A 15,467-nucleotide genomic window follows, 5' to 3' on the forward strand; every position below is an offset into this window, starting at 1 on the left:
TGCTGCAAATGAAATTGTTTTATTCGTTTTCCTGGTTGAGTAATATTCCATTGTATACAGGTACTACATTTTCTTTATCCATTCATCTGTCAGTGGACATTTAGGTTGCTTTCATGTCCTCACTATTATAAATAGTGCTGCTATGAACACTGTGTAAGCATTCTTGTTTGTAGTTTTTCTTAAAAAGCATTTATCAGGTTTGTCTATTCACCCCAAATATCTTGTTTCTTATATGGTTTATAGAACCCCTTGTTCAGATTTCATTGCTTAAAGCACTTAGAGCATAGCAGGGGATGCACTAGACAAATGTCTATTACTAGTTTGTCTACTAAAACAGAACAAGGAGAAATAAAGATTACTTGTAAAAATGCAGTTTTCAATGATCAGTGAACTGTTGGACTGGTCAGTGCTGTTGATAGTTATAAGACGTGGTATTTACCAAATACTTTCCTGATTTTCTGGGTTCAGCACAGGGGAAATATTAGTTGGAATTCCTAGAATGCAAGAAGAGAAACCTAATTTAAACTGGTTTAAACAACATATTTGGAAATCCATTTAAAATTACTAAAAGAACAGTACAGAATCCAAAGGCAGGAATGCAACTGTGCCTCAGGATGGACCTAAATATAAGGCTGAACCGTCTGAGAGGACTTTGTTCACGCTTCCCCTGGCTCACACTTGTACTTTTCTCAGTAAAAGATTTTATTTTTTTTCTCTTTGAAGATTGATTTATCTCCTCTCCCTAGTCCTTTTAAAAGATTACCCCTCTCTACCCACAACAGCTCTGATTAAATGTTCACCTGTCTGGAGAGAGTTCCCTTTTAAAAAAATATTTTTTATTTATTTGGCTGTTTTGGGTCTTCAGTCTTCATTGGTGCCTGTGAACTCTTAGCTAGTGGCATTTAGTTCCCTGAGCAGGGGTCAAACCTGGGCCCCCCTCCGTTGGGAGCACAGATTCTCAGCCACTGAACCACTAGGGAAGTCCTGATAGTTACTTTTTAAAATCCTGGTTCTTCATTTTTAGAGAGGGCACTCAGGTCTTCCTGGGACAGGTTTGCATTTCTGGAACATCAGATACTGGGAGGAAGTTGAGTTTTATTGTAGAAACAGGAGCCAATCCTATGTGTGGGTAGTTGATGATTGGAGGGGAGATTATTCTGAATAAAAGAGGGGGAGGGTGGTAAGTTCAAGAGATGCAAAAAAGAGAAAGAACTCACAAGGTTTTATTTTATAACAACAAATAGCTGAGATTTTGCCCTGTTTTCCTTTAGTAAGGAAATAGGAGGGGTAGGTTTTGATGTAAGCAGGCATTTGACTACAGTTATGGGCAGATGTTGGTATAGAAAAGGAAAAGTGGGATGATTGGTACCATGAATTAGACTGAAACACGATGGACTGAAAAAAGCACAGAATGTATTTGAAACAGCATGCTGCTGCTGCTGCTGCTAAGTCGCTTCAGTCGTGTCTGACTCTGTGCGACCCCATAGGTGGCAGCCCACCAGGCTCCCCCGTCCCTGGCATCCGACTCCAGTACTCTTGCCTGGAAAATCCCATGGACGGAGGAGCCTGGTAGGCTGCAGTCTATGGGGTTGCGAAGAGTCGGACACGACCCAGAGACTTCACTTTCACTTTTCACTTTCATGCTTTGGAGAAGGAAATGGCAACCCACTCCAGTGTTCTTGCCTGGAGCATGACCATTCCTAAATTTCCTTTCTGTTCATTACAGAAAGGTTCATCTAGTTTGTATGAAGGTTCTTTCTTTTACAAAATTAATCTTTGAGAAGTACTATGTGAAATATTTTAAATTTAGCAGTTACAAAAGTTGCTTCTTATTGTAAGGTATTTTTGTATCACAAGGAAGAGATTTCAAAGTGATTATATGTTTAGTTGCTAAGTCGTGTCCAACTCTTTTACGACCCCATGGATTGTAGTCTTCCGGGCTCCTCTGTCCATGGGATTTTCCAGGCAAGAATACTGGAGTGGGTTGTTATTTCCTTCTCCAGGGGATCTTCCCAACCTAGGAATCAAACCTTTGTCTCCTGTGCTTCCTGCACTGCAGGTGGATTAATATTCCCTTCCTGCACTGCAGGTGGATTAATTTACTTCTTAAGAACTTTGGTTCAGGGGCCGAAGGAATAGGCAGCAGCTACAACATGTTTTTAGTATGTTCACATACTTATTTTGTTGAAGATATTCTATGAGTTATATAGTTTTACTCACTGACCCAGAAAGAGTGGAAAAGTCGAAAGAGCTGGGTGTAGTGGTAGATGTGAAATGATTACTGATTCCTTACCATGTGTGCCTTTAATTTAACATCTTTCATACCTCGATAAACACTAGGTATGTTTTATTTTGGAAAACATCTGTCAGCAATAATGGTTGCTATTTCAAAACAATTTTAACATTTTGGGGAAATCATTATATAGGAAAAAAGTTACTTGTTTTTTCTTCACACATCTGAAGGCAAATATAGGGAGGAATGTTTACTTATGTATGAGAAAACTTGTCTAAGAATATGTTGTCAGTCTTGTAAATTGCTTCATTTTTCAGAAATATACAGTTGTTTGTTTTGAGATATAACAGTTTCAGGTGTACAGTGTAGTGACTTGATATTTGTATATATTGCAAAATAATCACACAATAAGTCCAGTTAACATCTGTCATTATGCACATAGTTACATTGTTGGGGTTTTTTTCCGTGATGAAAACTTGATTTCAAGAGCTACATTCATATATGAAATACAGTATTATTAGTTTATAGTCAACCATGTTGTACATTATACATCCCCTTGACTTATTCATTTTATAACTGGAAATTTGAAGAAAGTTACAGATTTAAAGTCCTTTTTAGATGTCAAGATTATGGGTTGATTCAAGAATATGGTGTGGAGTTTGATACAAAGATCTGAGATTTAACTGAGGGGTTGGGACCAGGAGAACTGGTTTCTGAGCACAGTAGCCAGGGAGGAATCTAACCTGTGTGTTGCCTGTACTTAGACATTCCTCTCTAGCTGGGCCTCTTGGGGCTTCCCTTGAAGAAGGGTTGGAACTCCTAGAGCAAAGACGAGGATTGTGGGACCCACAGGCTTAGTTCTCCCAGAGGGAGAATCTGTATTTTCATCAGAAGAACCTCAAGAGTTCTCTGCTACTTTATGGATACTTGATTGTAGCCTTAAAGTAGCAGAGATTTGTGGACACAGGAAAAGTTAGCTCTTACATCATCTAACTGTCTTGTTGAGGTTTAATGGAAAGGGCCTAGGATCTGAAATCATAAAGTCTGTGTTCCAGTCTCAGCCCTGACTAAGGGGGACCATATCTGAAGTCACTTGATCTCTCTGGGATTCAGTTTTTCCCTCTTTGTCTATAAAAAAGGAAATTTCAGCTCAAGTCTCCAGCTCTCAAATACTGCATTAAAAGTTACATATTATCATTTTAGATCATCAACTCCATTGTAAATACTGATGCAAACTTAGGCATTGAAATTATGTGGCATTTCTTGGTTTCAAGGTAGTTAGGTGTGTAAGTTGTTGCTGTTCAGTCATTCAGTCATGTCTGATTCTTTGTGATCAGGTTTCTCTGTCCTTCACTGTCTCCTGGAGTTTGCTCCAATTCATGTCCGTTGAGTTGGTGATGCTATCTAACATCTCATCTGCTGCCCTCTTTGCCTTTTGCCTTCAATCTTTCCCAGCATCATGGTCTTTTCCAATGATTTGGCTCTTCGCATCAGGTGGCCAAAGTATTGGAGCTTCAGCTTTCGCATCAGTCCTTCCAATGAATACTGAGGGTTGATTTTCTTTAGGATTGTCTGGTTTGATTCCCACATTGACTGGTTTGAACCCCATGCGCAGTATAAAAAGGTAATGTAAAGCACATAAGTGCTTTACATTATTTTTGTAATATCTTCAAAACAAAAGCAACGTTAAAATTCTCTTATATAGAAAGCAGTTGTGGCAAAAAGACCAATACTTGGTGAATCTAACAATAGTAATAATAAAATGTTGGATAAAGTAAATGTTTATTGGTAAACATAAAGTATCTGGAGATTCTTAAGTTCTTTTGTTTAGTTAATAGAGACATGTCTCCTTTTGCAAAAATTTCGTACTTATCTTTTGTGAAATTTTCATTCTCAGTGTAGAAGAAGTATTATTTGTAAAGAAAGAGTGGTGAATTTCTCTCTTTTTTTTTTAGTGAGTTTTCTTATATTGAGATCTACTAACATTTGGACTTATTCTCCCTGTCAGATATAAATTTGATGCTGTTAGTTTGGGCTGGTGCGGAGAAGGCAATGGCAACCCACTCCAGTACTCTTGCCTGGAAAATCTCTTGGATGGAGGAGCCTGGTAGGTTACAGTCCATGGGGTCACAGAGTCAGACATGACTGAGCGACTTCACTTTCACTTTTCACTTTCACGCATTGGAGAAGGAAATGGCAACCCACTCCAGTGTTCTTGCCTGGAGAATCCCAGGGACGGGGGAGCCTGGTTGGCTGCTGTCTATGGGGTTGCACAGAGTCGGACACAACTGAAGTGACTTAGTAGCAGCAGCAGTTTGGGCTGGTGATGGTGGTGGTTGATATTTTTTTTTTCTTGGATGATTGTATGATTTGACAAAGCTTGCATCTCAGGTTTCGTCCTGCTATCAATTACTGATCCTATTTCTTCCTACCAAGTGGAACCTTCATTGCTTTATATTGTATTTTTGATGATAGACATCCTAACAGGTATGAGGTGATAACTCATTGTGGTTTTGATTTGCATTTCCCTGTTGATTAATGATGTTGAGCATTTTTTCAAGTGTTTGTGGGCCATATTTATGTCTTTTTTGGGAAAATGTCTATTCAGGTTCCTTTGCCCATGTTTTCTTCTTTTTTTGGCCACATTGCAGCTTGTAGGCTCTTAGTTTCTGGACCAGGGATTGAACCCAGTCTCCCACAGTGAAATCACTGAGTTCTAACCACTGGATCACTAGAGAATTCCCCTGTTGCCCATTTTTGAAGTGGATTATTGATTTTTTGGCTATTGAATTATATGAATTTCTTATATATTTTGGATATTAACCCCTTATTGGAAGTTATATATGCAAGTATTTTGTCCCATTCTGTAGATTGCCCTTTCATTTTGTTTATTGATGGGTTTCTTTGCTGTGCAGAAGCTTTTTAGTTTGTTGTAGCTCCACTTACTAATTTTTGCTTTTGATGTCAAGTTCAAAAAATTCATCATGAAGACCAATGTCAAAGAGCTTAGCCCTGTGTTTTCTTCTAGGAGTTTAATGATTTCAGATCTTCTGTTCAACTTCCGTTTTGAGTTGATTTTTGTGTATGATGTAAGACAGTGGTCTCCTTTCATTCTTTGCATGTCCACTTTTCCCAACACCATTTATTAAAGAGACTATCCTTTTCCCATTTTATATTCCTGGCTCCTGTGTTATAAATTACTTGAGCATATGTATGTGTGGGTTTATTTCTGGATTCTGTCTCCTTGATCTCTGTGCCTTTATACACCTGCCATACATACTGTAGCTTTGTAACATAGTTTGAAGTAAGGAAGCATGGTGCCTCCAGCTTTATTCTTCTTTCTAAAGATTTCTTTGGCTACTTGGGGTCTTTTCTGGTTTTATACAAGTACTAGAATTGTTTGTTCTATTTCTGTGAAAAATGTCATTGGAGTTTTGTTAGGCATTGCATTAAATCTATAAATTGCTTTGGAAAGTATGGACATTTTAACAATTTAAATTTTTCTAATCCATGGACATGAAATGTTTTCATTTATTTGTGTCTTCAGTTTATTTAGTCAGTGTCTTACTAGTAAGTTTTCAATGCACTTTTTTCCCCCTGTATATGCATTCTGGTGGCATATCTTCCTTTTCTTCCTGGAGCGACATATAGATCCACAGTTTAGTTATTCAGAGATTTTAATGGAGATGATTGGATGCTGTTGACTTAATTTCTGGAGTAATGACATGGATTACTGTCATTGCTGAAAAGTATCTTCTCAGTCTGTTTTTATTTGTAAGGTAGAGAGTCAGAAGGGATCTAAGAAATTTTAAAGTTTCTTTTATTGTGATTGAGCAGGCAGTTAAGGGTAGAGTTGGAATAAGAAACAATATGTTGTGTCTAACGCCTTAGCATTTTTTTAAGATTCCTGTGCCCAGACTTTTAAAAAAATTATATTTATTTATTATTGGCTTCACTGGGTCTTCATTTCTGTGCGCGTGCTTTCTCTAGTTACGGCAAGGGAGGACTGCTCTTCATTGCTGTTCGTGGGCCTCGTTGTGGTGGCTTCTCTTGCTGCAGGGCATGGGCTCTAGAGCTCCATAGTTGCGGTGCATGGACTTATTTGCTCTGTGGTACGTGGAATCTTCCTGGACTAAGGATCAGACCCATGTCCCCTGTATTGGCAGGCGGATTCTTAACCACTGGACCACCAGGAAAGTCCCCTGTGTCCAGATTTTGAATGTCTCTAATTCAGATAAATGAGTTGTTTTCATTTCATTGTTTATACAGTTGTTGATAAACAAAAAAACAGAAAAACGGTATTTGGAAGTTGAGGATAAGGTGACTTCTGTAAATAGGCATTTGCTTCTTCAACAATAACCCACATCTGTAAAGATTAATGTTCTAATAGAAGGATTTACTTGAAGGTAAGATAACTCATTTGTGAGAAAAGTCCATTTATACACCGTCAGTCATTACTAATATATGACTGTTTTGAGAAAGATTTTTAATCTTGGTAATAATTTTTAAGTTTTATATAATTACAAAATGTTGTTGTTTAGTCAGTAAGTCATATCTGACTCTTTTGTGATCCCATGGACTGTAGCCTGCCAGGCTCCTCTGTCCACGGGATTTTCCAGGCAAGAATACTGGAGTGGATTGCCATTGGCTTCTCCAGGGGATCTTCCTGACCCAGGGATCTAATCTGTGTCTCCTGCATTGGCAGGCAGATTTTTTTTTTTTTTTTACCACTAAGTCACCAAGGAAGTCCTGTAACTACAAAATAAATCTAGTCATATTCTAAACCACTTAATGAAAACACTTTTATTTTTTGCAGTGTTTCCTGAGGTTACAGGCGGGTGTTTGAGGAGTACATGCGGGTTATTAGCCAGCGGTACCCTGACATCCGCATAGAAGGAGAGAATTACCTCCCTCAACCAATATATAGGTAAGTAAATGTTGGCTTATTAAGGAGTTTTTAAATGAATTTTTTTCTCATTTGTCAATAAACTTTTATGAATTGGTTGAATTAACTATCCTTCATTATTATAATTTCTTAGTTGGTTATACTTTACAGAGAACAGTTTTGTAAATAGCAAGTTTATTTGAGCCAAATACCAAAGAATTTTTCTGTAAGAAGGAAAAGAAGATCATTTCAGAGATGGCAACCCTTCTAAAGATGTGTTTTCTTAATTTTTATTGTGGCAATAAATCAAGTCAATGGTACAAAGTTGTGTACTGTTAAAATAATAGTATCTTTACCGATCAGTGCTATATATAATTTTATAAATTAAGTTTTGATTGATTCCAGGATCTTAAACATTTTTGTTTTATGCTGCACAGTAAAATTTAGTTACGGGAGTTTGGGATGGACAGGTACACACTGCTATATTTAAAATGGATAAACAACAAGAACTTCCTGAAGAGAAAAAAATTAGTTACTAGCTTTTTCCTGGTATATTTAGCAATTTTTAGATTTAGTGTTGTCTATACACATAGACTTGATTTATGAAATTTTGAAATAGATGAGAAATTGCAGCTTCTGATTAATTTATTTCTTTTCTTTTGATAGACACATAGCATCTTTCCTGTCAGTCTTCAAGCTAGTGTTAATAGGCTTAATAATTGTTGGCAAGGATCCTTTTGCTTTCTTTGGCATGCAAGCTCCTAGCATCTGGCAGTGGGGCCAAGAAAATAAGGTATGTATATAATAGGTTTGATACCTTTAGGTTTTTAGGTTGTCAATGAAATAGTCTACTGGGTTTTTCTTTTTTTAAGTACTTTTTGCCATTTACATGTGCTATTTCAACTTAAACCAGTTTGGTTTTTTTTTCCCTCTTGGCAAAGCACTTAACTTCCTTTGGCTGTAGTCTCCATATTTATGTATTAAGAATGATTAGGTCTTATGTTTTATTGTTTGAAAGATAGAGAAGTGTTACTTTAGTAGAACCTGGGCACAAAATAATTTCATACCTGATTTTGATTGTATAACTTGGGCCAGGTCATACAGCAAAACAATGTATATACAATGTAGGCCTTTTATCAATGGCGACCCACTCCAGTACTCTTGCCTGGAAAATCCCATGGACGGAGGAGCCTGGTGGGCTGCAGTCCATAGGGTCGCTAAGAGTCGGGCACGACTGAGCGATTTCACTTTCACTTTTCACTTTCATGCATTGGAGAAGGAAATGGCAACCCACTCCAGTATTCTTGCCTGGAGAATCCCAGGGACAGAGGAGCCTAGTGGGCTGCTGTCTATGGGGTCGCACAGAGTTGGACACAACTGAAGCGACTTAGCAGTAGCAGCAATGAGTATTAATAGGTTTATTCACATTAAAAATGAGATTTCCACCAATTTACTCTTATCCAACTCTCTGTTTTTATTATTTGTTCTTTGATGTTTCTGTCCATGAGGAATCTAAAGCAAATTAACTGGAAAAAATCAGTATAAATATACTTAAGGATCTTGTGCTGCTTTCTTCTTTGTAGGGTCTTGTTGCAGCCTACTGTTTTCTAGAGCTCTCATCTGTTTTATTTAAAATCATTTTTCTGCAGGGTCTACCTTTCTTCTATGAGACATAGGACTAATTTTTGTTTCTCTCTTGAATGATATTGCTTAGATTTCCTTCTAAGAATTACTGTCTTTTGGAGTTCTCTGTCTTATCCATTAGTTCTGTGCTGAGACAACCTTTAGCCAGCTCATAACAAAGCTGTTCTTTTTCTTACAGAATCACTTAATTTCCAGTAGCAGGCAAGACTTCTTAACATAAACATCCTCAGGTGCTACTTCTAATTGAGATGTGTATCTACTCTTATTAACAAAATGTTTTTTTATGTAGGATTAAGAGTACTTACGACAGTGTTTTGTGCCATGTTTGTTAATTCTGTTGATTCTACATTATCTTTAGTGCAGTTTACTTGTATAGACTTAACACATTGTTTATCTACTGTGGAAGAGAATACCTGAAAGCTGTAGCTTTCGTGACACTTCCTTGTGTATTGTTCTCATGAAAGCAAACTTTGTCCCTAAATGCCTGGATAACTTCTATGAAATCAGAGCCCAGCTAGCTCAAGTGGGACTAGGGGAAAGCTCCTTCTCATCTGCTGTAGGCATTTTAATTTATTTTTCTGAAGCAGCTTGCTGTGAATTGACATCCTTACTACTTCCTACTTTTGATTGGGTGATTTTGTTAAATTAAAACCTTTCTGTCCAGCAGGAGCTTTTAATTTCTTGGGAGGGTATGGATTTGCCTTCAGAAAGTGAATGAATGTAACTTAATATGCTAGTGCTTTCTAACCTACTTTTTTCCAGTTTGACTTCACATGATTTATTTGGAACATGGACAGGTTGTATTGAATACATGGAATTGCTGATGATTGCATCACTAGTCTCCTGGGAATTCATACATTAGATCATAAAAATGCTAAAATGAATCCATCTTAAGCTGGTGTTCTTATGTTTAACTTATTAAGGCTATTATGAGATTTTTAGAAATTTTATCTTTTTTTTTTTTTTTCAATTTTTTGGCCACATGTGGAATCTTAGTTCCCCAACCAGGGATCAAACCCATGCCCCCTGAAGTGGGAGTGTGGAGTCTTAACCACTGGACCACCAGGGAAGTCCCCAGAAATTTTATCTTTACATTAGGAATAACATATATAAATTCTTCAGAATATATAGAGCTGCAAATTAGTATTGCAGTTTGCTGTGTACATTATCTGAATATATGGAAAGGGAGTAGTTGTATATAATCTTCAGGTAGATTTAAAAAGAACAGTTACCAAATAAAAATGAGACTGTATTTAAAAGATTACTTGTCATGTTGTTTTGATTTGAGACTGACTTAACCTGTTGTGTTTTATTGTATTTTCTTTTAGGTCTATGCATGTATGATGGTATTCTTCTTGAGCAACATGATTGAAAACCAGTGTATGTCAACAGGTGCATTTGAGATAACTTTGAATGGTAGGTTCTGATTCAGTTTGCATTTTGTAATAAATTTTAAATGATTTATACTAAGCATTAGGCTTTTCTATTTTTCATACTATGCTAAATTATATCCTTGTATGGTCCTCAGCTACTCCCATGGCTTTAGAATAACATCTGTGTGATGACCCTTGAATGTATAGTCTGGAGAGTTCTAGACTGCTCTTCTATGTTCTGTATGTAGCCAGGAATCCTAAACATTGCTTACTCCTAAATGGTTGATTGCCTCAGCTTCCTGCAGTTCTTTTATACTCCATTTGCTCCTTTCCTGGCATTTCTCACTTATTTAATGGCATCGTTATCATTCTACCCAGTTGCTCATGTCAGAAACCTAGGATAACATCACTTGCTCTCCATATCTAATGGATTACCAATTTTTCTCAATTCTACTTTTTACAATTTTCAAAGATCAGCTTCTGTTTATCTTCTTTGCTAGCCACCCTAATCCAAGCCACATTTATCTTGTTACCCTTTAACATATTGTCTGAACCAGAGGTTGGCAAGTATAGTATGGCCTATGAGCTAACAATGGCTTTTACAGTTTTAAAATTTATTTACTTATTTTTATTAAAAGTTTTTTTTTTATTGAAGTATAGTTGATTTACGATGGCATGTAGTTTTCAAATATACAGTACAGTGATTCCTCTCTCTCTATGTATATATATATTCTTTTTTGAATTCTTTTCCCTTATGGGTTATTAACATTGAGTACATTTTCCTGTGCTATACAGTAGGTCCTTATTTATTTATTTTATGGGAAGCAACATATATATGTTAATCCCAGCCTCCTAAGTTATCCTTCTCCCTAATCCTTTTCCTCTTTCGTAGCCGTAAGTTTGTTTTCTGTGTCTGTGAGTCTTTCTGTTTTGTGAATAAGCTCATTTGTATCTTTTTTTTTTTTTTTTAAGATTCCACATATAAGTGATATCATATATTTGTCTTTGTCTGGCTTGCTTCACTTAGTTTGATAATCTCTAGGTCCATCCATTGTTGCTAGGTGGTGCTTACGTTTTGTTGGGTTTTTTTGGCTTGGTTTTTTTTATGTGGTTTTGTTGGGGATTTTTGGGCTTACTTTTTTTTATGTGATTTTGTTGGTTTTTTTAATGTGGTTTGCAGGGTCTTAGTTCCCTGAGCAGGGATTGAATCCAGGCCTTTGCAGTGATAATGCTAAATCCTAACCACTGTACCACTAGAGAATTTCTTTTTACATTTTTTAATGGATAAATAATCAAAAGAATATTTTGTGACATAGAAATTATATGAAATTCAAATTTCAGTACTCATACCTAGAGTCTTGTGTTTCATCAATGAAAAATTTATATAAGTACCTATATAATATCCTTGATTTTGCCTCTTGGTTTGTAAAGTCTAAAATATTTACTGTCTGGCTTTATACAGAAAAATTTGCTGACACCTGCTCCAAACAGTTGAGTTATTTAAAAGAAGATTTTTTTAAATGCACCTTTCATCTTGTTGCTTCACTGCCTCAAATGTATTAAATGGCTTTATTTTGTTCTCAAGATAAAGACCAGAACATTTAACATGGACAAAAGGCCGTGCATGATGTAACATAGGCACGGACAAACCATGGCCCTGTGTACCATATCTTCTGCTTCCTGCTTTGTAAATAAAGTTTTATTGGAACACAGCCATGCCCATTCATTTATCTGTTGCCTGGTACTGCTTTGGGGCTATAATGGATCTTAAGTAGCTGGGACAGACTATATATCTTCTTGAACTAAACATGCTTGCTCTCTCACCCTTTATAGTTTTTTGATCCCTGATGTAATCCCTGCTTACCTCTCCAGCCTCCTTTGTACCATTCTTCTATATTTTAGCTTTTATGTTTAATAATAATATCTCTCAATTTTAATAGTATCTCTGTTTTAATAACAGTAAGTACAAAGGCTCCTTCCCAGCCTCATATATCCCTCTTGTAGCATCTTCTGGTTTTAATTTTTAGTGTACAAGGGTAACTTTGTAGCTATTTGTATAGTTCTTTTTATATTTCCTCTACTAGAATGTAAATTTCATAAAAGCAAAAAGCTTAATTCTGTCTCCAGCTGTGTGCATAGAGTCAGTACATATTTGTAGAATGAATGTCTATTATAGAATCATCTTTAATTTGGAGAGGGCGGTACCATTTATTTTTGTAGATGTACCTGTGTGGTCTAAGTTGGAATCTGGTCACCTTCCATCCATGCAACAGCTGGTTCAAATTCTTGACAATGAAATGAAGCTCAACGTGCATATGGATTCAATCCCACACCATCGATCATAGCCCCAACTATCAGCACTGAAAACTCTTTTGTAAGTAGTTTAAAAATGCAATAACTATAGGTATCAGTTAATTCTCATGAATCGGTAAGATATTACATATATATTAGTATACTAGATATACATATATAATAATAGATATTACATTTATTGTCAGTTGAGTTTCCAACTTAAGATTTAACAAATGAATGTCTTTTTCATTAAACTTATAAGTGTCCAAGAGAGTTTGGACCATAAAGTAAGGTTGTGCTATTAGTTTTATGTTTAAAGCTTAATAACTGGGCCGGGTAATAGCATTTTTTTGACTATGAACTCCTAATGACTAGAATTCATGTACTATACCTGTATTGTACATATAAACCCTCTCTTTACCGTCAAATAACTAGTTCTTAGGACTATGCAATTTCTTTTCACATGATCACGATAGAAAATTTAGAAGCAAATGTGCATGAACATGGAGGGGTGAAAGTTAATTTTGTTTAGCAGAGCTGTTCTCAGTTCTTTTCTGATCAGCAAGTTAATTTTATAAGAGTGAATTTTTAAAATAAAATTCTCTTTTTTTTTTTCTTTGTATCTTTCAGACATTAAGGGATTTTTGCAAGAGCAGCGTGACTGACATTATGAAGGCCTGTACTGAAGACAGCAAGCTGTTAGTACAGACCAGATGCTTTCTTGGCAGGCTCGTTGTACCTCTTGGAAAACCTCAATGCAAGGCAGTTTTTCAGTGCTGGCACATTTTGGAATTCTGCACATTCGTGGAGTGCAATAATACTGTATAGCTTTTTTTGTTCCCCAGATCCACTCAGTTAATAGTTTTAAAAAATGCAGACATACTCCTTGTACTTTTTTTTTCTTGGTCATATTTTCAAAAGTAGAAAATTGCGTTACAATTTTATTTTTTTTTCAAAGATTTCTGTTAAATCTGTTGTGATTTTATATAAATTTTCCTTTTTTATAGTTTAAAATTGATCTTTTGGGGACTAGAGCTGAAGTTCCCAAATACTTTATAAGAGTTTATCAGACATCTCTAATTTGGTCGTGTCCAATTTATATAGTTTTCAAAATACTGCAGATTGTGAACAGCATATTATATAAGATTATCGGGGGGAAATCCTATATCCAGAGTACTCTACCAATTGTGTATGTGTGTGTGTGTGCGTGTGTGATTACCAGAGAACTACTAAAAGACCAACTGCTTTTTAAATCCTGTTATGTAGTTCAAGTGTTCTGCCTTGACCAATTTAATGAGTTGATTAACTGGGCCTTTATACTTAACTCAATAAAAAACTAAACAGATATAAGTTAAATAAAAAGTTCAAGTTCATTGCCCAGCGTACCTATTAACATTATATTTAACAATTGTCTACCTAAATTTTTGTCCTTTGATTCACTGATAATTTCCTAGGCGACACACTTTAGATTCACACGTTAGTAATAGGTCACTCACCATTGTTAGGATAATTGAAACTTGCTTCACTAAAGAAAGTTTAGTTAAACCTCTTTACAACATTAATGTTAGGTACATGGAGATCACTTGTCTAATAATTTAACTTGACATCATATCAGAATTGTATTATATTTGAAGAACAAAATTGAAGTTTTTTTATTTGGTGAATTTAATGTCTTTCCAGAGTTCTAAAAAGATAGGTTTTTTTTTTTTTTTTTAATTTAAATTGATAAAGACTATAATTTAGCAGAAATAGGGCCATAAAGTAGAAAAATAGTCATATAGCTACAGTCATACCATACTTCAGCTTCCATGTAGGAATAGAAGTGGTAGGTCCAGTTTTGTTAGTGGAAGAAAAGGGATTTATGGAAAAGTTATGAGATGTTTCAGTATTGAGTCCACCAAACACTTTGCACAATGTTATACTTCATTTGTCAGTGAATATTTGTTAAAATGTATGTCTGGTTATCATGATTGTGACAGCCTCAAGGTAGAACACACTGCAGTCCCTAGCTGAACAGAAGTTAGCCTAATAATTCATGACAGAAAATTGATTAAATGCCTTATCCTTTTAATTAAGGCTGCAGAACTGTTAACCTAAGATCACACTGTGGCAAGAGTCAATATAATTTAAGCTAGAGGTTACTTGGAGGTTATTACTCAGGTGTAATAACATTTCGCTGTCTTTGACTAGGGTTTAAAGCCCTGTTAACTTGGTTTGTACCAGCCCAGACTTTTTCCCTCTTACAAGTTGAACACACTGTTGAGTTTGTGCAGGGTCTTTCTTCAGCACCAGACATTCCACTAGTGATGGTTAGCCTTTTGACATTTAGAACTTCCAAACTTGAATCTTAGATAGTCCCATGTGTCTGACAGGCCAGCCATGAAGAATTTAAGATTTAATTCTAACTTTTTCCATGTTTGCCTTGGGTGAATGACTCGTCTTTTGAAGAATAGCTTTAAGTGACTTGGTCACTGATAAAACTCAACTATTTTGTTGACACCCTTCAATATTATTTTATGTTTGGCCATATTTAAATTTAAGATTTAATAGAGTCTAGTGAAGAAATTAGTGGAATGTGTGAATATAAAAAAATACAAAAAAAGAGAAAGCTATTTAAAATGTGGCTTTATTATATTCCTAACAGTTCAAAATTTATTACATAGTTGCTTATAAATTGCTGTGGCTGTATAGTTTATAAATGTTTATGTACTGTGTTAATTAGGAGACCATAGAACGTGACACCAGTTTGGTTAATGTTATTGGGGTCTTTACGTAGTTGCTTTGTGGAAGAGATTATATATTAGATTAATAAAGAAAAGTTGGTAAAACCTGGCTTTATACCTCAGCAACAAAATGTACAAAAAACATAGGCTTTCAGGATATATATGCATTATTAACTCATGGCACTGAGATTAATGATAGCAGTTGATCAAACATGACTATCAAAATATAACAGGATCCTAATCATTCTTATTTTGAATTTTATTAGTTTGGGACTTTGATTGGTTGGCATTTTATCATTGTCACAATTTTAATTAAT

General features: G+C 35.7%; 1 protein-coding gene across 2 annotated transcripts in view; it reads left to right on the forward strand.

Annotated features, from left to right (window-relative positions):
* The window catches only part of SELENOT (selenoprotein T), a 29,988-nt gene extending 14,733 nt beyond the window's left edge, over window positions 1–15,255 (forward strand). Inside the window, exons 2-7 of one of the 2 annotated variants that reach the window (XM_086390321.1) lie at window positions 4,242–4,340; window positions 7,050–7,160; window positions 7,785–7,911; window positions 10,091–10,178; window positions 12,356–12,509; window positions 13,058–15,255. In XM_086390321.1, coding sequence (XP_086246447.1) covers window positions 7,087–7,160; window positions 7,785–7,911; window positions 10,091–10,178; window positions 12,356–12,480 — 414 coding nt within the window. In that variant the 5' untranslated portion in view covers window positions 4,242–4,340; window positions 7,050–7,086 and the 3' untranslated portion in view covers window positions 12,481–12,509; window positions 13,058–15,255. The remainder of the gene's footprint in view (window positions 1–4,241; window positions 4,341–7,049; window positions 7,161–7,784; window positions 7,912–10,090; window positions 10,179–12,355; window positions 12,510–13,057) is intronic. The other variant, XM_086390311.1, reaches the window with a different exon arrangement.
* Window positions 15,256–15,467: the final 212 nt, after the last annotated feature.

The sequence above is a fragment of the Bos grunniens genome, chromosome 1 (genome assembly GCF_055505025.1).
Source record: "Bos grunniens cultivar Pamir isolate PY7600 chromosome 1, Bosgru_T2T1.0, whole genome shotgun sequence".
NCBI lineage: Eukaryota > Metazoa > Chordata > Mammalia > Artiodactyla > Bovidae > Bos > Bos grunniens.